A 23,042-nucleotide genomic window follows, 5' to 3' on the forward strand; every position below is an offset into this window, starting at 1 on the left:
ATATCTCTTTTTAAAATATATATATTTTATTGATTTTTTACAGAGAGGAAGAGAAAGGGATAGAGAGAAACATCGATTAGAGAGAAACATTGACCAGCTGCCTCCTGCACACCGCCCACTGGGGACGTGCCTGCAACCAAGGTACATGCCCTTGACCGGAATCGAACCTGGGACCTTTCAGTCCACAGCTCTATCCACTAAGCCAAACCGGTTTCGGCTATATCTCTCTTTTTCACATACATACATGGTTGCTCCCTCTTCCACTACCCTATTTCATTTTCTTCTTAGCACTATCTGAAAGGTCTTATATTTTTCCTTTTTTCTCTTTTAGTCTTATGTATTTTCATACGGTATGTCCTATTGAAATAATCTTTGGCCAACTATATATAAATCAAAACTTTAAAAATATTTGCTGAGCACCTTCTCTGGGGCGGATAAGGAACTGACTGAGGGGGGTTTAGTGTAAGGTGATGAGACTTCCTGCTTTTGGCGGGATAGTCCCGATTTTTAACAATTTGTCCCGAATCCTGCAGCATTTTTAAAAAGTCCTGATTTTTGGAAAGTCACTTAGTTTAGTGACTTGCTTAAGGAAGCACAGGACCTGAGGAAGGTGAGAACAGGCAGGCAGGAAGGAGTTCTGCCAGCCACCAAGAAGCTCCTGCAGACGGGGCTGCAGAAGGGCCTGAGACGCTGGGTCAGGAAAACCAACACCCCCACACCCCCAGTTCCAGCTTCCTTCCATCCTCCATAAAGGCCCTAGGTTTGTCCAAGTGTAGTGGAATGAGCATGCGCCCGCAGACTCTATGTCCAGGATCAGCACAAAGGCCCGACTGGTTCGCTGTGTGACCTTGGGGAGTCAGGCAGGTATCTCCCTTTTCCAATCAGTGTTTCCCCTTCTCTGAACATGGACTTGAAGGCTGGCCAGGCTGTAACGCACTCTCTTGATGGACAAGGAACCATCAAGAGAGTGTGTTACAAAGTCCCTACCTCGGTATACTCTGAGTTTGTTACCTTTCCTCGAGGATGGAAGCTTGCGGGAACGCAAAAGGAGCGCTGTGCAGCGTTGACCAAAGAGCGAGGTCTCTCTGGGCTTCTGAAAACAGTGGATGGCTAGGACCAAGCCAGGTGATTTCTACATTCCTCCCGGCGCCAAAAACAAACAAACACCTGAAACGTATTAGTGGTCCGACTCCGCTGCAAACCACCGATCACGCCCTCCCGTCTGCCCCTAGAGAGCGCAGTCCCTTTAAGTCCAAGGTCAAGGCTCCGCCGGGCCAATCACCGCGGACAGAAGTTCTTTAAGGACCAAAGCAGGGAATTCAGCCGAGAAGGAGGGCGGGGCAGAGGAGTGCCTTCCAGCCAATAAGAATAGTTCTGGCTCTTCTGACCAATGGCAGAGCTTTTCCCGCTGTGAGACAGCTGCCTGGACCAATGGGACTGTCGCCCGCGGCCTATAAAAGTCAACTGGGCGCTGAGCGACAAGCTTTAGGGTCCGAGGTCGCCGCTGTCACAGGTGTGCCCGGGATCGCCTCGCCGCCGCTGCCGTGCTGTCCCTGCAGCCGCGCCTGCCGCCTGGGACCCGGCCCACCCGCTCTCCCCGCCCTCCCCCCCTGAACCATCCCAGGCTCCTGCCGTCGGGGCCCCGGGCCGGGCTGATGATGCCGGAGAACGGAGTGGAGCGCTCGGACCGGGCGGCCGCGCAGGCGGGGACGGCTGCAGCCCAGGCGGTGGCCACGGCCGCCCCGGCAGGCGGCGGCCCGGACCCGGGAGCCGCCTCAGCTCCGCTCGGGCCGCACCTGAGCGGGCTGGGCTGGCCGCAGGTGAAGCGGCTGGACGCGCTGCTGAGCGAGCCCATTCCCATCCACGGGCGCGGCAACTTCCCCACGCTGAGCGTGCAGCCGCGGCAGATCGTGCAGGTGAGCGGGCGCGGGGCCCCGTGGCGGGAAGGAACCCGGGGGCTGTTGCATTCGCTGGACAGCGAGGGAAAACGAGGTTCAGAGAGGGACAGGGGCTGTAACAAAACGGCACAGCATTGATAGTAGCCCATACTCCCTTTTCCCTGCACTCACAGTCCCTCCCCGCTTGGCTTTCCCCTCCGCCGCCCCTGGGGAGTCCGGATTACTCTCGGATTGTTCCCCCTGGCCCTGGCTTGGAGAGGAGAGTAGGGTGAGGAGAGACACAGCAGTTGGGGAAGAACAGTCCCGCCTTGAAGGATAAAAGACGCCAGGAAGCCCTGGGTGGGTAGGTATACATTCCTGGATACAAAATGGTTCTTTTATTCCTAAAATAATCATTCCTGGGCCTTGTTCTCTCTTAATATATATATATATATATATATATATATATATATATATATATATATATATAATACATATATTTATTATTGATTTCAGAGAGGGAGAGTGAAAGAGAGAGAGAGAGAGAAACATCATTGATGAGAGAGAACCATTGGTTGGCTGCCTCCTGCATGCCCCCCCCCCCCCTTACTGGGGATAGAGTCCGAAACCCTGGCATGTGCCCTTGGCCAGAATCTAACCTGGGACCCTTCAGTCCGCAGGCCAACGCTCTACCCACTGAGCCAAACCAGCTCAGGCATGGGCCTCATTCTCATTCCTTCCCTCTCTCAGACTCTGTCCTGGGCTCCCACAGCCCTTTGCTCAAGAGCCGCTAGCTATTATGTGGACAAGGAGTCCCTCAGCTGGGCTGTGGTAGGAGGAGATTAAACACCAGGCCAGACCTGATGCCTGCACGCTGGGAGGCAACCTCAGGTGTCCAGTTTCGGTGTTTCTTCCCCTTCCCAAGATTGGAAATGAGTGTCAGCCCACACCCCAAGCGCCATGTCTGTACTGAGGAGCAGGCAAAGAGAATGCTGGCAGCCCCTCTCCCCTTCCTCAGACTCCCCCTCCCTTCACCTGACCTTCAGCAACCCTCAATCTGCTCTTTCATCTGTTTAGACCAGGCACTGCCATGCTCTGAAATACCAGAATATGGTCACTGTTGCACCCATTTTGTAGCTGGGGAAGCTGAGGCCCCAGAGATGAGCTGCCTAAGACTACCTGAATAAGTGACTATCAAGCCCAGAGAATTCTGGGTCTTCCCAAGAGCCACTGCTGCAGGTACAGGTGTTTTCCCTCCTTCCCCCTTCCTGAGACATAACGTCTAGGTCTGTGGAAGAAGAAGAAACCAGAACATCGCCCACAATTCCTGCACGTTCCTACAGAGGGGGACTTGCTGGGGTGGCGGCTGACAGAGGCAAAGCCTCAGCTTCCGCGGAGAGGCCGGGGTGCCCGCCTGCCCTCCCTTCTGAGGAATGGCAAAGGGTGGAAGCAGATTCTCCGGGGCTGACTCACCTGCAGCCCATGGCGCCTCCCAGAGGCATTCCTCTGCTGCCCGCTGTCATGGGGTAATTAGGGAGCCAGCTGAGGCTTTTCTCCCCAGGACAGTGAGGTCAACCTTGGGGCCCCAACTTCTGAACCTCCAGGCCTGTTGCTTCCGGGATGGGGAATGGAGTGGAGGAGCTGGTGGGACAGTTTCTCTCTGTGAGGACAGGAGGCGCCCTTGAGGGGAAGTACCCATCTGATCCAAACTGCCTTTCCTGGTCCAACTTGGTGCCAAGCCCTCTTTGGAACCCTAGGGGGCATCGATCTGATTGGGGCCCCGCCTTCCTGCTCCCCAGGTCCTCCCAGCCTGGTGGGGAGCTGACTTTACAAAGCGATAACAGCACAATGTCCTCCTAGACCAGGCTCAGAGACATCACAGCGCAGGGAGCTGCCTGCTGCGGTGAGATGGGCACAGAGACCTCAGAGCTGGACTGGGAGGCCGGGCATCTGGCTTTAGGGCCTGTAGTGCTGTCTCTTCCCTCTGCCGGGCCCAGTGTGCCCCTCTGCTCCATGGGGAGGGGTTGGGGTGCTCTCCAACACCCTTTCTGGTTCTAGACTCCAAAGGGAACGGGTGCCTTCTCCTGGCTGTGTAATGGCCTCCACAGGGAAGCAAGTCCATCTCCTGCCAGGAGTCTGCAGCTGCAGCTTCACAAGCTGTTGGGAAGTGTGTGGTGGGGGCGCTGGGTGTGTGTGTGTGTGTGTGTGTGTGTGTGTGTGTGGTGGAGGCGCTGGATGTGTGTGTGTGTGTGTGTGTGTGTGTGTGGTGGAGGCGCTGGGTGTGTGTGTGTGTGTGTGTGTGTGTGTGTGGTGGAGGCGCTGGGTGTGTGTGTGTGGTGGAGGCGCTGGATGTGTGTGTGTGTGTGTGTGTGGTGGAGGCGCTGGGTGTGTGTGTGTGTGTGTGTGTGTGTGTGGTGGAGGCGCTGGGTGTGTGTGTGTGTGTGTGTGTGGTGGAGGCGCTGTGTGTGTGTGTGTGTGTGTGTGGTGGAGGCGCTGGGTGTGTGTGTGTGTGTGTGTGTGTGGTGGAGGCGCTGGGTGTGTGTGTGTGGTGGAGGCGCTGGATGTGTGTGTGTGTGTGTGTGTGGTGGAGGCGCTGGGTGTGTGTGTGTGTGTGTGTGTGTGTGTGGTGGAGGCGCTGGGTGTGTGTGTGTGTGTGTGTGGTGGAGGCGCTGGGTGTGTGTGTGTGTGTGTGTGTGTGTGTGGTGGAGGCGCTGGGTGTGTGTGTGTGGTGGAGGCGCTGGATGTGTGTGTGTGTGTGTGGTGGAGGCGCTGGGTGTGTGTGTGTGTGTGTGTGTGTGTGTGTGTGTGGTGGAGGCGCTGGGTGTGTGTGTGTGTGTGTGTGTGTGGTGGAGGCGCTGGGTGTGTGTGTGTGTGTGTGTGTGTGTGTGGTGGAGGCGCTGGGTGTGTGTGTGTGTGTGTGTGAGATGGGGGAGCTGGGTGTGTGTGGTGGGGACGCTGGTTATTGACTTTGGGCTTCTTACCGGTGCTGGGTTGCCCTGCAGTTCAAGAATTAGAATCTTTCTCTCTCTTCCGCCTCTTTTTCCCCTCCCCCACCAAGGTTTCACCTACAGCAGCAATCTGAGCAGCAAGAAATGCAGTTCTTGCTTGTACCTGGGCTGGGGGCCGCTCTTTTGTAAGAGGTCCCCACCCTCTGGAAGCCTGGTTCTAATTAAGTCCAGCCACTTATTGCCTGTGTGACCTTGGATTAGTCCTTTGTCCAGGTCACACTCTTATCTCTCCAGCTGCAGCCCTAGGACTTGCGTTAGGTGGCTCTGAATTTTTTATAAGCCTGCCATCTGGCAGCACCTACATCTCCCTGCCGGCTCAGCAGTGGCCTGGGCGCAGAGTGGCTCTGGGGAAGGCCTGGGCACAGGAGAAAGGAGGGCGTAGCCGCTGCCCCCTCCGTGGCTGGAAAGTCTGATTCAGGAGGCTCCACGCTGCCCTGCAGTCCTGGGGTGTGGCAGTATCTGGGGACTATCTGCCAAGCTGGCTGTAGTCACACCTGGGAAAGAGACAACAGCCTCTGGCTGGCTGACACAGCCAACCCCATGGCCTGACGCAGGCGATTTAACAAGGGTACTGCTACCTACTCACCAGGCCAGGTGCCATGCCCTGGGGTGGGCATCGGCCTGGGAGCAGGAGCTGGCACCGAGTCAGGCTTAGTCAGCTCTGATGGGACTCGGGAGGGGGCTGGTCTGCTCTGCAGGCCTGACTGGGGTCCTTGGGACGAGACCTTTGGCCATTTCTCTCCTTGGCCCACACGGATACGGCTGCCAGGGTGCGGGTTAGAAGTCCCACGGGCTGGTCTGCAGCACCTGGCGCCTTACCTCCAGCTCCCCGTCTGTCTGGCCAAGGATTCCTCAGCCCCCACCTTCTTGCTACGTAACTACTCTGGCTCTGGGCTTCCGTGCCTGGAAGCTTTGGCCTCGCTGTGAAATGTTAAGAGGGAGGAGGATTAGATCCCTGGATTCTGGTCTCGGCTTCCTCTGAACCGTGGGAAATGGTAAGACTTTGGAGTCAGCCAGACCTGGATTTGAAGGCACCTCTGCATGACCTTGGGCAGGTGACTTCCCTCCTGAGAGCCGCATTGTCCAGTTTATAACTTAGAGATCCTGAAGCCCTCTCTCAGAGAGTCCGGGAAGAAGGGCTAGTGCCTGGCACCTAATACCCTGTTTCCCCGAAAATAAGACAGTGTCTTATATTAATTTTTTCTCTCAAAGTTGCGCTAGGTCTTATTTTCAGGGGATGTCTTATCTTTCCATGCACTAGGTCTTATTTTCAGAGGATGTCTTATTTTCGGGGAAACACCGTACTAAGGTGACCAGACGTCCCGCTTTTAACAGGACAGTCCCAATTTTTAATAATTTGTCCCACGTCCCTGGCATTAAAAAAAAAAAAAAAAAAAAAAAAAGTCCAAAAATTTGGAAAGAATCTTTCAAAAAATCAGGACTTTTTAAAAACGCCACGGGACACGGGACAAATTGTTAAAAATCGGGACTGTCCCGCCAAAAGCGGGACGTCTGGTCACCTTACCTAATACCACTCTTTCCCTCCCCCAGCTTCCCCCTCATCTCCTCTAAGTTTTGACAGCCGGTTGCTCACTCCCCGTAGCCATGAGAACACCTGCCCATGCCCAGAGTCCTCCTCCCGGAAGCAAGCTCCGAAGCCTTCCTGGAGGGAGCCGCCCGCCTCAGATTGCCCCACTGCATCTTGCCTCCTCAGCACTTGGATGCATTCTTCACAGTAATTCCCCGTGAGGCCAGGAGGGCAGCCCCTCCAGCAGGCGGCAGGCGCTGACTTGGCAGCGAGGGTTGCAGAATCGCTCCGTGTAGGAATGCTGCCTGGTCGCTTTGAGGACAGTGTGTGAAGTTCTCTGGGTCTCGGAGCGTCCAGCCCAGCTCCCCTCTTCTCCCCTCCTGGTCCTAGGCCTGGGGAGACACCCCTGGCTAGAGGAGCAGGTTTAAAATGACTTGTAGGACCGAAACCGGTTTGGCTCAGTGGATAGAGCATCGGCCTGCGGACTGAAAGGTCCCGGGTTCGATTCTGGTCAAGGGCATGTACCTTGGTTGCAGGCACATCCCTGGTAGGGTGTGTGCAAGAGGCAGCTGAATGATGACTCTCGCTCATCGATGTTTCTAACTCTGTATCCCTCTTTCTTCCTCTCTGTAAAAAAATCAATAAAATATATTTTTTTAAAAAATTTTTAAATTAGCCGAAACCGGTTTGGCTCAATGGATAGAGCGTCGGCTTGGGGACTGAAAGGTCCCGGGTTCGATTCCGGTCAAGGGCATGTACCTTGGTTGCGGGCATATCCCCAGTAGGGGGTGTGCAAGAGGCAGCTGATCGATGACTCTCTCATCGATGTTTCTAACTCTCTATCTCTCTCCCTTCCTCTCTGTACAAAATCAATAAAATATATTTAAAAAAAAAAAAATTTAATTAAAATAAAATGACTTGTAGGGAAAAATAAAAAATAAATAAAATTACTTGTAGGTTTGCCTATCATGTTCCTGTACCAGCAGATGGGATTGGCTCCATCTCTTCCCACTTGGTCGGGAGGCTTTCTAAGAGTGGAAAGGGTCTGAGTTTTAATGGCCAGGCCTGCCATCTCCGAACGGCTTCCCCTCGATATCTCACCACTGTAAGCCTCCGTTTCCTCGTCTGTAAAATGGGCATAATATTTGCCTCGCTGTGATCTTGTAAAGATGAATGAAGATATGTATCTCAGAGTCAAAAGAGCATGCATGGGTTTGAGAATCCAGCTGACGTGGGTTCTAGTCTCACCCTGGCCGCTCTCTGACCTTGGACGTGTTTAGTAACCTCTCTGTGCCTCAGTCCCCCACCTGTAAATTGGGATAATAATACTCAAACATAGGATTATGGTGAGGAGTGATGTGGTAATGAGTGTGAACTAACAATTATGTTCCAAACACATCTGAGCAATTGGCGCTCTGCCTGACACAAAACGAAGTGTTTTGCTTACAGTTTTAGGAAAGGAGAAGAGCATAGTGGTTCAGACATGGGCTCTGAGTTTCATTCCCAGCTCTGCATTCACCAGCTGGGTGACCTTGGGCTAGTTACTTGGCCCCTCTGTGCTTCCATTTCCACATATGTAACATGGGGATAATTGTACCTACCTTACCCAGTTATTGTGAGAATTACAGGAATCTATATTTTAATGTATAAAGTGCTTGGATCAGCACCTAGCTTTTATTTTTTTATTTTTTTAATATATTTTATTGATTTTTTTAGAGAGAGGAAGAGAGAGGGATAGAGAGCCAGAAACATCGATGAGAGAGAATCATTGATCAGCTGCCTCTTGCCACACCCCTTACTGGGGATGTGCCCGCAACCAAGGTACATGCCCTTGACCGGAATCGAACCTGAGATTTTTCAGTCCGCAGACTGACGCTCTAGCCACTGAGCCAAACCGGTTTCGGCTAGCACCTAGCTTTTAGTAAATTCTATGCTTGCATTTATCATTATTGCTGTTCTTTCTGAGGCTTTCCTCCAAATAGGCCATTCTCTAGCCTCAGGAATTTTGGCTTAGAAAATTAAATGTCTGTCCAAAGGCATGACAGCTGATAAGTGGTCAGCAGAGATTGGCGCTATTATCCCTATGACACGGAAGCCCATGGCAGACCTGGGGCCGGGGGACAAGCTCCTGACACCTCTCCTTCCCGCCATCCCCCGCAGGTGGTCCGCAGCAGCCTGGAGGAGCAGGGGCTGCGCGTGCACGGCGTGCGGCTGCACGGCTCGGCCGCCAGCCACGTGCTGCACCCCGAGAACGGCCTGGGCTACAAGGACCTGGACTTGGTGTTCCGCGTGGACCTGCGCAGCGAGGCCTCCTTCCAGCTGACCAAGGAGGTGGTGCTGGCCTGCCTGCTGGACTTCCTGCCGGCGGGCGTGAGCCGGGCCAAGATCACGCCCCTGACCCTCAAGGAGGCCTACGTGCAGAAGCTGGTGAAAGTGTGCACGGACACGGACCGCTGGAGCCTCATCTCGCTGTCCAACAAGAGCGGCAAGAACGTGGAGCTCAAGTTCGTGGACTCGGTCCGGCGCCAGTTCGAGTTCAGCGTGGACTCCTTCCAGATCACGCTGGACTCCCTGCTGCTCTTCGGCCAGTGCTCGCCCACGCCCATGACCGAGGCCTTCCACCCCACCGTGACCGGCGAGAGCCTGTACGGGGACTTCCACGAGGCCCTGGAGCACCTGCGGCACCGGGTCATCGCCACGCGCAACCCCGAGGAGATCCGCGGCGGCGGCCTCCTCAAGTACTGCCACCTGCTGGTGCGCGGCTTCCGGCCGCGGCCCAGCACCGACGTGCGCGCCCTGCAGCGCTACATGTGCTCCCGCTTCTTCATCGACTTCCCCGACGTGCTGGAGCAGCAGCGCACGCTGGAGCGCTACCTGGAGGCCCACTTCAGCGGGGCCGACGCGGCCGGCCGCTACAACTGCCTGGCCACGCTGCACCGGGTGGTCAACGAGAGCACCGTGTGCCTCATGAGCCACGAGCACCGCCAGACGCTGGACCTCATCGCCTCCATGGCCCTCCAGGCACTGGCCGAGCAGGGCCCGGCTGCTGCCGCTGCCATGGCCTGGTGCTCTCCACGCCCTGATGGGCCTGTGCCCGCCACTTTCAATTACTACGTGACCCCTGTGCAGCCCCTGCTGGCCTGGGCCCACTCCTGCTATCCCACCTGGCTGCCTTGTAACTGACTCAGACCCTGGTCGGGAGAGACGGGGTCTCCCCAGACGGAGTGGGGCCTCGAGGAGGGTGTGCGGGGCGGGGCCGCGGACAGGCAGCCTGTGCCGGGTGGCCCCGCGCTGCTGCAGGGTTGGGCCTTGGACTGAACAGACCACAGACTCCCTGAGGGAGGCCCCCGCGGGCTTACGGCCGAGCTGGGGTAATCTTTGCTTATTGCCACACACTTTTAGACCAACGTGATTGTGGGGTGCAGGAGCTGTTTGTCCTGGGGGTTCATTGCCTTCAGGAGACAAAGCATGTTTGGGGTGTTGGTCTCAATGTCCGTCATCGTGGGTTGATTGCTGTGGCCTAAGAAGGGTCTTTTTGGCTAGGGCCAGCCGAGAGGGAGCCCAGCAGCCCCGAGGGTCTGCAGCCCACTCAGTGGCTAAACTATGGTGCATTATGGGAACTAGTCACTTCGGGGTCAGGCTGGGCCACTCACAGGGCCTGGTAGTCCAACCTGGCTAATCACTGGGGAGGGGAAGGGAGGCATGAGACAGGTACCTGGAGAGGGATATGTTTGGCCCAGTCCCCAAACACTCCTAACCTGAGCAGTCAAGGTATAGGGACAGGACCAAGGGGCCTGGGGTAGGACACAGCCCAAGACCCTCCCAGGACACAGCTCCCTTCCCCCACGTCACAAGGAGCCCTCCTGCTGGGAGCTTGTCCTTAGGAGGGTGCGGAGCCCAAATTGGCCACAGTCAAGTGTTCCCACCCCGCTGGCCTGGCTACAGGGCCCTCAGCTCAGGGAGGAGAACCATGTCCCGCCCCTGCACTCTTAACACCTGCCAATAAAAATTGTCTACACTGAGCCCAGAACCCTGTACCATGCTTTCTCCTGGGAGAGGGGCCTTCCATGGCTGTGGGGCTGTAGCTGCCTCCCGCAGCCTGAGTCTGGCTTATATTGGGGGAGGGTACTTGGGTGGGGGGGGCGGGTTTTGAGTCCTGGGCTGTGGCTGAGGGGATGCCCCTTCTAGCAACACCAGCCCCAGCTTGACGACGGTGCTAGGAGCTCATGTCTACACATATGACTTGTCCCTGCACATCGCCTCAGCAAGCCTCCTGTTCGAGAGTAATCATTTCAGTGTTTCCCACCTAGAATCTGAATGATCCTGGACCTGGTCTCACCCTGTGGTGCTCAGGGCTACTTGACCCCATTTCTGCCTCTCTGCCCCATCCCTTCCCAGGAAGCAAGTGGAAAACAAGTTGGGTGGATCCAGACCGCAGAGGACTCCAATAATGGCAGCTAAGACTGGGGGGATTTCTAGGGGGCCCCAGAGCTTGAGCCCAGGTTTGGCCACCCTATCTGGGAGAGGTTCCCTCCGTCCTCTGGTTCTGCCACCCCCAAATGCGGATGGGCACGTTCCAACTTGTCCTAAGCAGGTTTGCAGTCTCCTCTCCAGCACCAGAGGCCACGCCAGGCTGTCACCCTCTCAGGGAGCTTTTCCCCCGGGCCATCAGCCAGTCATGGTCCTGGACGCTCCCCACTGTTTACGCAGCCCCTTTGATCCATGAATTGCAAAGCCCTCAACACATTCACCCTCATTAGTGGCCTCTGAAGTGGTTTTCAGCCAGGGGTGGAAAATAAAAAACACCCAAGGCCACAGAGGGTACCCCAGGTCATCTGGGTAAGTCCAGCCACCTCACCTGCTCAGTGGGTCCCTGCTGGGCTCACAATGGCTAGAAGGGTGAGTGAAAAGGCTTTCTTTGCTGGATGATTAAAACAGCTCCCATCTTCACTCTGCCCGTGCCCACCTAACAAAGGTCCTGGGAGGGACAAAGTTTGTCCCAGCTCCTGATTTGGGCATGTAGGGGATGCTCACAGTATAAGCACAGAGGCTTAGCGTGTTAGGATATGTTTGTCTCAGAAGGTGAGAAGCCAGGAACCAATGGTACATACGTGTATATACCAGCAGTCAGCCCACGGCGAGCCAGCTTCCCGTTCTAGTGACTGGGAATATGTCAGCAAACACAAGACTGAGATGGCTGCCCTCTTGAAGATTATAGATCATAAGCTAAATTATATCGCCTTAGAAGGTCAGTGATGCTCAAAAATATACACAGCCGGGTACGGGGTTGGAATCGCTGGAGTATGAGAATTTTAAAAGAAGTCAGGGTGGGCCTCAGCAAAAGTGTGACATTGGATTGCACAGAATTAAAGGTAGTGGAAAGCAAGCCATGCAGATCTGCGGGGAGAGGGTTCAGGCAGAGGGAGCTTGTCTGATAATGTACCCACATCTGGGGAGGGTGCATGTGCCTAAGGGTTTCTAACTGGCCTGTGCAGGTGCCCATGCTCACGGGTGTCTCTATGTGACCTGCATGGGGTGAGAGGCAGGAGAGACAGGCGTTCCCAGGAACAGCTACTGTTTCTGGAGTGCAGGCCAAAACCATGCTGGGTCTCCCCGATCAGCACCCGTTTCATCTCCACAAGAGCAAGGGTTCTCTCCATATCAGCGACCAGGAAATTAACGCCAAAAACATCAGAGAAGTTAGTCCGACTCTAAAGCCTTTGCTGTTAACCCCTGCACCATCCTGCCCCCACACTCCGATGTCCCATGGATGAGCATGACAGTATGTCTCCTATACATATATGTGACAGGGCATGCTGGCAAGTGACTAGAGTTCATATTTCTGTGACGTTTGCCATTTATGTATGCCTATGGCGGAGTGTATCACTGTGACAAGACGGACATTTTCTTGATGTCCGTGTGACAACAGCCATGACCGTGGTGATCACAGGCGTGCCTGTGGGTATGTTTCAGAGTGGGACAGTGGGTGTGAGAAAAACACTGACTCAGTGGCTGGCATTGTTCTCTTGTGGACAATCCCTGCAGCCATGAAAGATGCCAGGGCAGGCTGTTATCAAGAACTGGAAATCCCAGAGCCAGAGAGGGGAAGGGTGAGGAAGGAAAGCCCCCATCCCCCACAGCTCTCTCCAAGTAACAATCCCCCCCCTCCCCCCCCAGCCTTATGACCACAGCAGGTGGGGAAACTAGAGGGCAAAGAAGCCCTGCTGTAGACAGGGGGCCGCAGATATGCCCCCCAAGCGGCTACAAATGTGCTGGCTCCTCCAGTCCCACTCTCCACCCTTCTCCCTGCTCTGTGCCCCGAGGAGGGTGACCTCTGGGAACTGTGCATCAATGACTCCCTGTTCCTGGCCTTCCTGTTGGGTTTGGCCAATGAGAGGCCCCAGCAGGAAACTGGAGAAGAATGGGGTGTTTATTCCCCTGTCCCCTCCCCACCAGGTTGTCTTATTCATCTCTCTCAGTCACAGGCCACTGCTCCTGTCAGGGACTCTCCACCCAGCTGTCCTTTCCTCCCTTTTCCCTCCTCTGCCTCCCCCATTTTAGGTCCAGGAGTTGTAGAAGCTTCCAACTTTTGCTATCGCCATGAAAGCAGCACCATTCCGCGTTGGTTTCTTAAGCCCACGTCTTTGGAAAGAGTCCCTTTACCATCTCTGCCCAGTTTGAGTGTGCCCTGTCTCCTGCTGGGACCCTGACTGACCAACAGGTCCATGCTGTTGCCAGCACAGTCATAGGCTGCCAGGTTGTCACAAGCATGCACAACCTCCCTCCCCGTCACACATCTCCCATGTGCATTCCCAACCCCTAACTTCCTCAACACCGTCTTAATCAGGGAAGACTTCCTGGAGAGGGTCAGCTTTGAGCCAGGTCAAGGGAGACATCAGTCTGCAAATCAGTCCACAGTCCCAGGATCATCAAATGAAACTAAACAGAAACTGCTCGAGGAATTGCCAACCTAAAGAGTGGTGACTGACACACAAAGGAAAACAGGCAAGGGCACTAGCAAAGTAAACTCAAAACCACACGCAGTTGTCTCACATCATTGAAATTTATTCTTCCTGAATGCGTGAATCACGGGACTGACTCAATATACATTCATTTTGCAGAATTCTACAAGTTCTGGTTGCGTGTGAGTAAATGTGGCCCTCTTCCCTCTATTGGCAGGACATCTGAATAAGCGTGGTTCCTTTTCTCATTTAAAGCTTTGCTCAGGATTATGTAGCCACTGTCTCTCTCTCAGAAAGAGGCGTGTTCCCCGCGGAGCCAGAGCTGACCACCTTTCTGAGGGGCCACAGACGTGTTCCCCCGGGGACGGGGCACCAAGAGAGGAGGAGGAAGACAGGACTTTCTCAAACTGGTTCCCCTCCAACAGGTCTCCCAGCTGTTAGACTGAGAAGCAAGGGCAGCTCCCAAGCCGTGTTGTGACTTGTTTAAGAGTGATGACTCTATTTTTTAAAGAAATCCTTTCCACTTTCACATTGGAAAGGGTTTGCTGCTCTCTTAAATAATCTGATAGCATCTCAGCGTCTTCCAATGGTACAACATAAGCCAAAGTCAAATGTGGCATACACAAAGAAATCCATAGTGAGGGAACTTCCCCAGGATCCTGCTCCGCCTTGTGGAGGGTCCGGCGAAGAAGTCTTCCTGGAGGAGGTGCTCAGGGAAGGAACAGAATCCCAGGAGTTCAGATCCAGAGAGTTGCTGGGTGAAGCTGGAGAGAACAATTTCAAGATTTTCAATGACCTCTTCCCCACAGCCACCCAGTCCCACCCAAACCCTTCAACATCCACCTCCTGAAGAGGGGCCGTTATGGAGAGAAGGTGCCGGGGTAATAGTATGGAGCTAGGCTCCATTGATTCCTGGAAGGAGTGGGGGCTCCTGGGGTGAGCAGAGGTTCCCTTGCACCTTTGTCCTTGGCTGGGATCCCCACGGGTCTGAGCAGCTGGAATGGAATGTCCCTGGAATGGAAAGCCTGCCCTTCCTCCATCTCTCCCCTTATGGAGTTCCCGGGGCCCGTGGGGGAGAGAGACGGGAGCTTCCAGGGATTCCTGATATGGTGATGCTCTGGAGCAGCACAGGCCCACACCGCTGGGGGCTATGTCCTGGCAGCCTCTCCGAAGCCGGGCAGACCTGCTCCATCACACTGGCACAGATCTCCACTGTGTGTCAGGCACTTAGTGTGGCTCCTCATTTTTAATACGCAGAAGCTATCTCCTCCCTAGCTGCCCAACACACACACACACACACACACACACACACACACACACAGAAACTGGCTCAGGGAGAAGGTAAATTATTTGCCTAAGGTCTCCCCAGCAGAGAATCCAGGACAGAATCCAGGTCTGTCTTGTTCCAAGCCTGCGGTACTTTCTGCCCCACTATAGAGCCTGCCATCCTCCTCCTCTGCCATCCCAGGATCTTTGCTCTCCTGGGCACCAAACATCCCAGCCCAGGGTGGAGGGAAGCAGCAGTCCATGGCAAGCACAGGCCCTCAGCACGGTTGGGCTGCCTTTGCCTGAAGCCAGGTGTGCTGACTCAGCCTATATCACCCCTCCTCCCTTCCCCGAACCCAGACAACAGGCTGAGGAGCCAGCCTCTGGGGGTGTGCCCAGACCTTGGGAGGGGCACCTTAGGCTGCCCCTCTTATCACATCACTCCCAGAAACAGGGAGCACTGGCGCAGACAGAAAGGTGAGCCCAGAATCCTCCCACACTCATCTGATAAACAAAAAGTCACATAAATGTTTAAGGGATCTCCCTCATACAGGTTCTATGACCTTGTGCAAGTCACCTGTGGAAACGGCAGTAGCCCCTACACTGCAGAATAGCTGGGAGGACTGAAAGGGTGGATGTAAAGTGCTCAGCGCAGCGCCACACAGAGGCGGCGGTTACTAGTTTATTATTCCAGAACCAAGGATTCCTTCTCCCGTGACTCCTGGCCAAGGTGCCAGGGACCCCCAGCTTTCCCAAACACCTCCTCCCCCGCTGGCTCTAGACCTCTCCAGCCCTCAGATGCCTGGGCCCGTTTCCTCCAGAGCCGCTGGCAGGGAAAGGAGCCTCCTGGAGACTGCCGTTTGCCGGCTCGGAGCACCTGAGCCAGACCTGTCGCTTTAGCCTCGTCTTTAGAAAACCACCTTGGTCCCCGGATGGCAGTGGGAGAGGGTGTGCATCAGTGTTTGTTGCGTTATCAGGGTAAGGAATCTGAGGAGCCGAGTGATGGTGAAACCAGGAGGTGATCATCCACAGGGGCAGCCTCTTTCCAGGAAAGTCTTTCCTGATGGGCCTGGCCCAACCTGAAAGCTTCCATTGAGCCTCTTCTCTACGTGACCTCCCATAACCCCTTTACTGCCAACCGAGAGGCTGGCTGGGGGCGGGGACACTGGGAGTCTAGCTGCTCCAGGCTACGCCCACGTGCCCAGGAAGCAGCCCCACACTGCCCTCTGGTGGCGCCATCCAGAGACCCGAGAGAGACCTTCACTTGGCTAGGGCCAGCCGAGAGGAAGGGGCTTATCCAGGGGAGGGGCAGGTCCCAGGCTAGAACTCTGAACTGGACCCCCAGCCCCAGGCATTAATGAACCTGAAGGCTCCTGTTCCTCATTTCAAGTTGTGTGATCGCAGATTCACTAGTAGCCATCGATATCCTCAGTGCACAGGTCCAGTCCCCAGGGCTGGGGGCCATCAAGAAAGTGTTCAGGAAGTCATGGGGGTGGGGGCAGGGAAGGGGGTCAGGGGCTAGTTATTTATGAAGGCCTAAACACAGCCCTCAAAACAACACAAATGGCCCAGCCCCAGAGGGTCCCCTGGGAAGGTGACTGTCGGCGAAGGCTGCCTAGAGGAGGACTGGGAGGCACAGAATCTTAAAGTTTGACCTTCTGATTAAGTGCCGCTTCTTGAGCCCCTGGACTGAATCAATGTTTGTTGATTGAGAAAAAAATGGAGCTTCCTAGAGGCGGCCCTGGGCTGAGGGGTGGTGGGCAGAGCACTAAGCCGAGAGCTGGGGTTCCAGCCACTGAGCACCATGCGACACAGCCGAGGTCCTGGTGGTCAGCAGAGGGACATCGGGAAGTGGAGGGAGGAGGCAGAGCTCCTGTGACTCCAGGACCGTCTCTATTTCCTACCATCTCTGACTCCCTCCCCCACCGCCACCTCCAAATCAGGACAAAGCTGATTACTAATAAATCCCGGAGAAAGGCAGAACTGGGATGGCGCGGAGCACTTTGCACCATTAGCTAAAAGCTTCTCTGGACCAAGTGCTCTTCTGCGCAGCCCAGAAAACAAACCGTTCTGGCTGCTCCCCCGGGGCTGTGGCCAAAGCTCCGCCCTGGGTCACACAGGAGAGTCCTTGTCCTTTCTTCACCCCCGAACCCCAAACCCCAGAGTAGCTGCAGAAGGTTCTCCCCCCTGCGGAGGCCAGGGGATGTCAGGGCCACCTACTGTCCTGGTCCCCAAGCTCTCCTCCGTCTCTGAGACCTCCTCCTGGACTTCCCTTCCCCAGCTACAAACGGGTTCAGGAAGGCCTGGCTATTAGCTAAGAAACCCCAAAACTTTGGTACCTGGGGAAAGAAAAGGCTGATGGGGCTGGGGGGTCAGGTGAGCAATACACCAGACCCTCAGGACCCTAGATTCCCTTGGCTCAGACATTCGCATCCTACCCCCATCCACCCATTCCCAAGTCCTGACATGAGGAGGGACAGCTGTGTGCAGAGAGAGACTGAGGAAACCGGCCTGAAGAGGGGGCAGAGTTGTCCGGGTCGCACAGCAGACAAGCTGGACATCAGTTCTCTCTGGCCCCTGCCCCTGGGCAGGGAGAGACACTGAAAGAAAGCCTGGGCTCTAGTTCTGTCCCTCGGCGGGCATGTGACCTGGCCACTCTGCAGAATGAGGACGTTAGATTAGCTCCTGACTCCACCAGCAAGAGCCCTGCGGCTTCTAGGTGTGATTTCAGAGAGCAAACCCTTCTTCCAGGACTGATGGGGGACAAGTCAGACCTCTGCCCTGGGTTAACCTCACTACGGCGCTTCCTGGAGGTGAAGGCTGGGGAGCAGCAGAGCAGCAGCGAGGCCAGTCACAGCTGAGTGGGGGCTGGGGAAGGGAAGCCTGAAGGGCATGGGGACAGGAAGAGAAGCAGAGCTCATTTCAGGTCTGGCCCTTTAAGACCCCCTTTCTAGAAGTCAATGACATAGCTGCCCCCGTGCGCCTGTTAAAAGATGTTACCTGAGTCCTAACGGGTTTGGCTCAGTGGATAGAGCTTTGGCCTGCGGACCCTTAGGGCACGTACCTTGGTTTCAGGCACATCCCCAGTAGGAGGTGTGCAGGAGGCAGCTGATCGAGGTTTCTCTCATCTTTCTAGCTATCTTTCTCCCTCTCTGTTAAAAAAAAAAAAAAATCAATAAAATATATATATTTTAAAAAAGATGTTATTGATTCCATCCCTGGTAGAGCCACTTTAGAACCTTCTCCGGTCTCCCTGAGGGCGGGGTCTCTCAGAGAACAAGTGAGGCTTTCGACAGTTTCCATGGTTACCTAAGGCTGTACTCTGAGCTAAGGTGCATGAGGGTGTGAGGAAAAAAACCTCTCCTAGAAGTGGAAGGGCTAAAGCTTTATGGGACAAAACCCCTCGCTCTCTCTGGGATTCCATCTCACAAATGGAAAACGGGGGCCTGGGAGAGAACTCAGTGGAACATGGCTGTACCAGCCCCACCCCATCTCGGGACTTCACTGCTCTGTCCGCCCAAAGGTAGGGAGCTAGGAGGTGTCAGGAAACGGCAGCCTCAAGGGCAGGACTCTTCTTACAGCCCCAAGGGACGCCGGAAAGGCACTGCAGGTGCGGGGGGAGGAGGGGCGGGAGGGTGCTGCGTCAGTGCACAGGCTCCGATCGGTACAAGTTTGCGGGCACACCCTCCGTTTGTGCATCTCTATCATGGGGGCTTGGTGCCCCCGCCTCACTCCCCAGGTCTGGGAGAGGCCGCAGCCGAAAGCGGACACTTTATTGGGGACCCCGCGGGCTCCAGGAGCCCCCAGGCAGGGAGATCCGGGTCCCGGCAGCCCCGCCCCCGCCCCCTGGAAGCATCAGCCGCTAAGACCGCACCTCAGCCTCTCGGCCCGGTCCCCCGGCCGCCCGGCCGCGCTCCTGTGACCGACCGGTCCGTCCATCCATCCGCGTCGGGGACGCGCCCGCAGTCCGTCCTCGGCGCCGGGGCAGCGGCCGGCCGGGCGGTCAGCGCTGCGGGGAGGCGGGCCCGCGGGGCGGGCTGCGGCGGAAGGGCGAGTCGGGCTCCGGGCCGCGGCCCCGCCGCAGGCGCCCGGCGCCCCAGGGCACGCAGCCGCCCAGGCCCAGCGCCGAGGCGAGCAGCGCGGGCGGGCGGCCCCGGCGGCCGCGGCGCGGGCCCTTCTTGAGGCGGGAGCCGTGCGCCGCCAGGTGGAGCTCGGACTGCGCCACGCCGCCGCCCAGGCGGCTCAGGCTCTCCGCCCGGTGCGCCAGGCGCAGCTCGGCCGCCAGGAAGACGCGGTGCAGCTGCAGCACGCGGCTCTCCAGCTCCGACACCAGGCGCCGGCGGCCCTCCACCTCCAGCAGCCGCCGCCGCGCCTCGGCCAACTCCAGGGCGCGCCCCCCGGACCCCGCCGCGCCCCCTGCCGGCCCGGCGGCCCCCGCAGCCCCGTGAGCGCCCTGGCGCCGGCGCTGCAGCTCCTGCCCCTCGGCCGAGCCCGCCGACGCCGGGGTCGCCTCTGGCGGCGGCGGCGACGAGGCCTGAGTCGGGGTCGAGGTCAAGGTCGGAGTTGGGGGCGGGGGCTGAGGGGATGGCAGGGGCTCCCGGGGCGGCGGCGGCGGCGACCCCGGTTCCGCTGCCCCTTCCCGGGCCCCCGGGCCGCAGGCGCTGATGCGGCAGCCCGGCATCCCCCGCCCCCCGGCGGTCCGCAGCGGTCGGTCGGTCGGTCCTCGGCTTTGGCCGGCTGCCCCCGCGGGACGGAGGGTGGACGACGAGGATGCAAGCGATGCGGCCGCAGCCCCCGCGCCAGCGCCTAGCCGGCCGCCGGGGCCTCTTATAGGATTGGGGGCGGAGCGACAGACCGCGCAGCCAATCCGGGGCCGGCATGCTCTGAACCTCCCCCCCCCCCCGTCTCCGCCCCGCCCATCACGACAGCGCCCACTCCCGTTAGGTCCTCGGTCCCTCGGCTTTGCGAGGGCATCCGGTCTCCATCCCCCGCTCCCAAATGTTTGGTCGTAAGAACACTGCATCTTCTCTGTTTTGGCCCCGAGGCAGATGCTCTGGTGGCTGGTGCTTAGGAATCACGGCCTCCAGGCTCCACCTGGGAGTGGGTTTTGCCTGTGACAGTGAGAACTCAGGAGGCTTCACTCTGCACAGTGCTCCTTCCCCGTACCGCACCCCGGGGTCCAATCGGTTCTGCCTGGTCTTCTGCGCCACAAGGCTCCCCAGGACCCCCTTCTCCGGTCTCCCTGGGGCAGTGGAGAGGTTCACACAGAGCGGGGGGACTGGAGTCTGGTAGGGGTCCGATGGGGTTTGTTCCCCACCAGGCAGCAAAACCAACCATAGCGCTGCCGCTGCGTCCGCCTCGGCTTTGTAAACCTTGATGGACCCCCAGAGGAGCCCCGGACCCCACAATGTGCAAAATTCTTCCCACGCCCCTGCTCCCGTTTGCTCCTCCCAGTGGATGCCTCACGCCTTTACCCAGAGGGGAAACAGACCCAGAAAGTGCAGTGGCGCCTTCCCCAAGATCACATAGCAGGTCTGTCCCTGGATCTGGACCTCTGGATGGGAGCGGCTCAGCCATATGCCCTCTGGGGGCTCAGGTTCCTGGGTTCCTCCTGCCATTGGGGAGGAACATTGTCATTCTGGCAAAATAGAAAACAGAGCCCTGCCCATTTTCCCCACAACAGAAATGACCCTGCCATACCCTCTCTAACCACTGGCCCAGACGCCAGGGCCCTGCCTCCGTGTTCATCTCTTCAAAGGGTGCCATCGGAGATGGGAGGTCCCTGTGATGGGTGGGGCGGAGGCTGGAGGGTTTGGGAGACCCGCCCAAAGTGTAGCCAGTGCGGTCACTGCCCAGGCTGAAGAGGAGGCAGACGGCGGAGTGCACCGGCTTGATGTGAAGAAGAGCACAGGGAGCCGCCCTCTCCATGCTTTCAGGCGCCTTAAACTGAGTGATTAGGAATGTGAGCGAGACAGCTGGGCTCCTGAGAGGCAGCTCAGAGAGGAGAGAGCGCTCCATGAGGGGACCAGGCTCTGCGAAGGAAGGAAGCCTTAGGAGGAGTGAGGGAGACTCAGTGGAGGGCAAGTAGAGGGAGTCAGTGATGTTTCTCTCTCATCGATGTTTCTGACTATCCATCTCCCTTCCTCTCTGTAAAAAATCAATAAAATACATAAAAAAAAAAGTCCCCTGCGTCATGCATTCATTTATTCATTCATTTGACAAATGTGATCATTACCTTCTCTGTTTGACTGGCTGCTGAGAGTTCACAGCAATGATCCGGTGGGGCCCTGCCCTCAGGGAGCAAACAGACACGTGATGGCAGTTCAGTGAGTAGCTACTGCGATGGGAGAACACAGAGGCCTGGGAACACAGAGACATCAGGTCCAGTTGGGTGGGGAGGGGATTAGCGAGAGTTCTCTGCAGGTGACATTTAAACTGAGACCTGAAGGATGAATCACAGCCAGTGATGCAACCATAGTTGGGGGTGGGGGAGTGGAAAGGAGACGGATTCACGGGGAGAATACTGCTCACACAGGACCAGAGATGAGAGCTTTGGCATTTGCTCATTTTGTTCCTGGCTTCCTTAATGCCCTGGGCTCTGCACTCTCCGAAGTGGACAGGGGCCACAGCCAACCACCTCTTAGTGCACAGCCAGCCTGGCAAACACAGCACTGGGAATTAGGAAGTACATTTGTATATTTTAATTTATTTTTTACAGAGAGGAAGGAAGAGGGATAGAGAGAAACATTGGTGAGAGAAACATCAATCAGCTGCCTCCTGCACACTCCCTACTGGGGATGTGCCCGCAATCAAGATGCATGCCCTTGACCGGAATCAAACCCGGGACCCTTGAGTCTGCAGGCCAATGCTCCATCCACTGAGACAAACCGGTTAGGGCAGGAAGTACATTTCTATACTGTACTAATCATTGTTTTATTCTGATCCCTTTAAAATGTTTTCATTGCTTTTAGAGGGAAAGGGAAATGGAGAGAGAGAAAAACATCGATGAGAGAGAGTAACATTGATTGGCTGCCTTCAGTATCTTCCCCCCTCTAACCCCTCCCTCCCGCCCACCCGCCAGCATTGAGGATCAAGCCCAAAATCTAGGCATGTGCCCTGACTGAGAATCAACCAGTGACCCTTTGGTGCATGGCATGATGCTCAACCAACTGAGCCAGACTGGTCAGGGCTGTTTTCATTTTGTTTTATAAGTTACACAGTCCTCTTTAAAAAAAAAAATATATATATATATATATATATATATATATATATATATATATATATATATCATTGATTTTTTACAGAGAGGAAGAGAGAGGGATAGAGAGCTAGAAACATCGATGAGAGAGAAACATCGATCAGCTGCCTCTTGCACACCCCCTACTGGGGATGTGCCTGAAACCAAGGTACATGCCCTTGACTGGAATCAAACCTGGGACCTTTCAGTCCGCAGACCGATGCTCTATCCACTGAGCCAAACTCGTTTCGGCTACACAATCCTCTTGTAGAAAAGATGGGAAATAGAAAAATATTAAAAATTTTTAAAAAGAGAAGAAAGGAATCTGGAATTAGAGAGACTTAAGTTTGAACTGAAGTTCAGTCCTAGCTGTGCAATCCTGAGTAAAGCATGTTTTCTCTGTAATCTTCAGGGTCTGAGAAATGGAACTGCTGACACCTAGACAAAAGCATTGATAGAGGCAAGAATTTGTCCAAAATGTCAGAAGCTACACATATCTGTCCTTGGTTTGAGCAAGAGACCATGAAAGAGAAGGGGCAGCACTAGCCAGTTTGGCTCAGTAGATAAAGCATCAGCCTGCAGACCAAAGGGTCCCAGGTTTGATCCCAGTCAAGGGCATGTACCTTGGTTGCAGGCTCCTCCCTGGCCCACATCCCAGTCAGGACTTCTGCAAGAGGCAACCAATCAATGTGTTTTTCTCACATTGATGGTTCTCTCCCTCCCTCCCTCTCTCTTCCATTCTCTCTAAAAGTCAATAGAGCCCTGACCAGTTTGTCTCAGTGAATAGAGCATCGCCCTGCGGACTCAAGGGTCCCAGGCTTGATTCTGGTCAAGGGCATGTACTTTGGTTGTGGGCACATCCCCAGTAGCGGGTGTGCAGGAGGTAGCTGATTGATGTTTCTCTCTCATCAATGTTTCTAACTCTCTCTCCCTCTCCCTTCCTCTCTGTAAAAAAAAAATCAATAAAATATATATTTTTAAAAGTCAATGGAAAAATATCCTTGGTGAGGATTAACATAAATAAATAAATAAGTAAATAAATAAGTAAGTAAGTAAGTAAATAAATAAATAAATAAATATGATTAAGAATTAGAGAGAGAGAGAGAGAGAGAGACAGGAGCTGAGGAGGACTTGAATTCAGAGACCTGTCCATTATATCCATGC

At 55.6% G+C, this 23,042-nt stretch overlaps 2 protein-coding genes across 2 annotated transcripts; one reads left to right on the forward strand and one right to left on the reverse strand.

Annotated features, from left to right (window-relative positions):
* The first annotated feature begins 1,566 nt into the window (after positions 1–1,566).
* Positions 1,567–10,430, forward strand: TENT5B (terminal nucleotidyltransferase 5B). Its single transcript, XM_084876144.1, has 2 exons — positions 1,567–1,916; positions 8,574–10,430. The coding sequence occupies exons 1-2, from the start codon at positions 1,656–1,658 to the stop codon at positions 9,594–9,596; spliced, it is 1,284 nt and encodes a 427-aa protein (XP_084732270.1). The 5' UTR covers positions 1,567–1,655; the 3' UTR covers positions 9,597–10,430.
* A 3,027-nt stretch (positions 10,431–13,457) lies between these two features.
* On the reverse strand, positions 13,458–19,457 carry TRNP1 (TMF1 regulated nuclear protein 1). Its single transcript, XM_084872389.1, has 2 exons — positions 18,516–19,457; positions 13,458–14,139 (listed from the first exon to the last, which is right to left on the reverse strand). The coding sequence occupies exon 1, from the start codon at positions 19,320–19,322 to the stop codon at positions 18,645–18,647; it is 678 nt and encodes a 225-aa protein (XP_084728515.1). The 5' UTR covers positions 19,323–19,457; the 3' UTR covers positions 13,458–14,139; positions 18,516–18,644.
* Between the last annotated feature and the right edge of the window lie 3,585 nt (positions 19,458–23,042).

Source organism: Pipistrellus hanaki (assembly GCF_964339955.1).
Source record: "Pipistrellus hanaki genome assembly, chromosome: 2".
Classification (NCBI taxonomy): domain Eukaryota; kingdom Metazoa; phylum Chordata; class Mammalia; order Chiroptera; family Vespertilionidae; genus Pipistrellus; species Pipistrellus hanaki.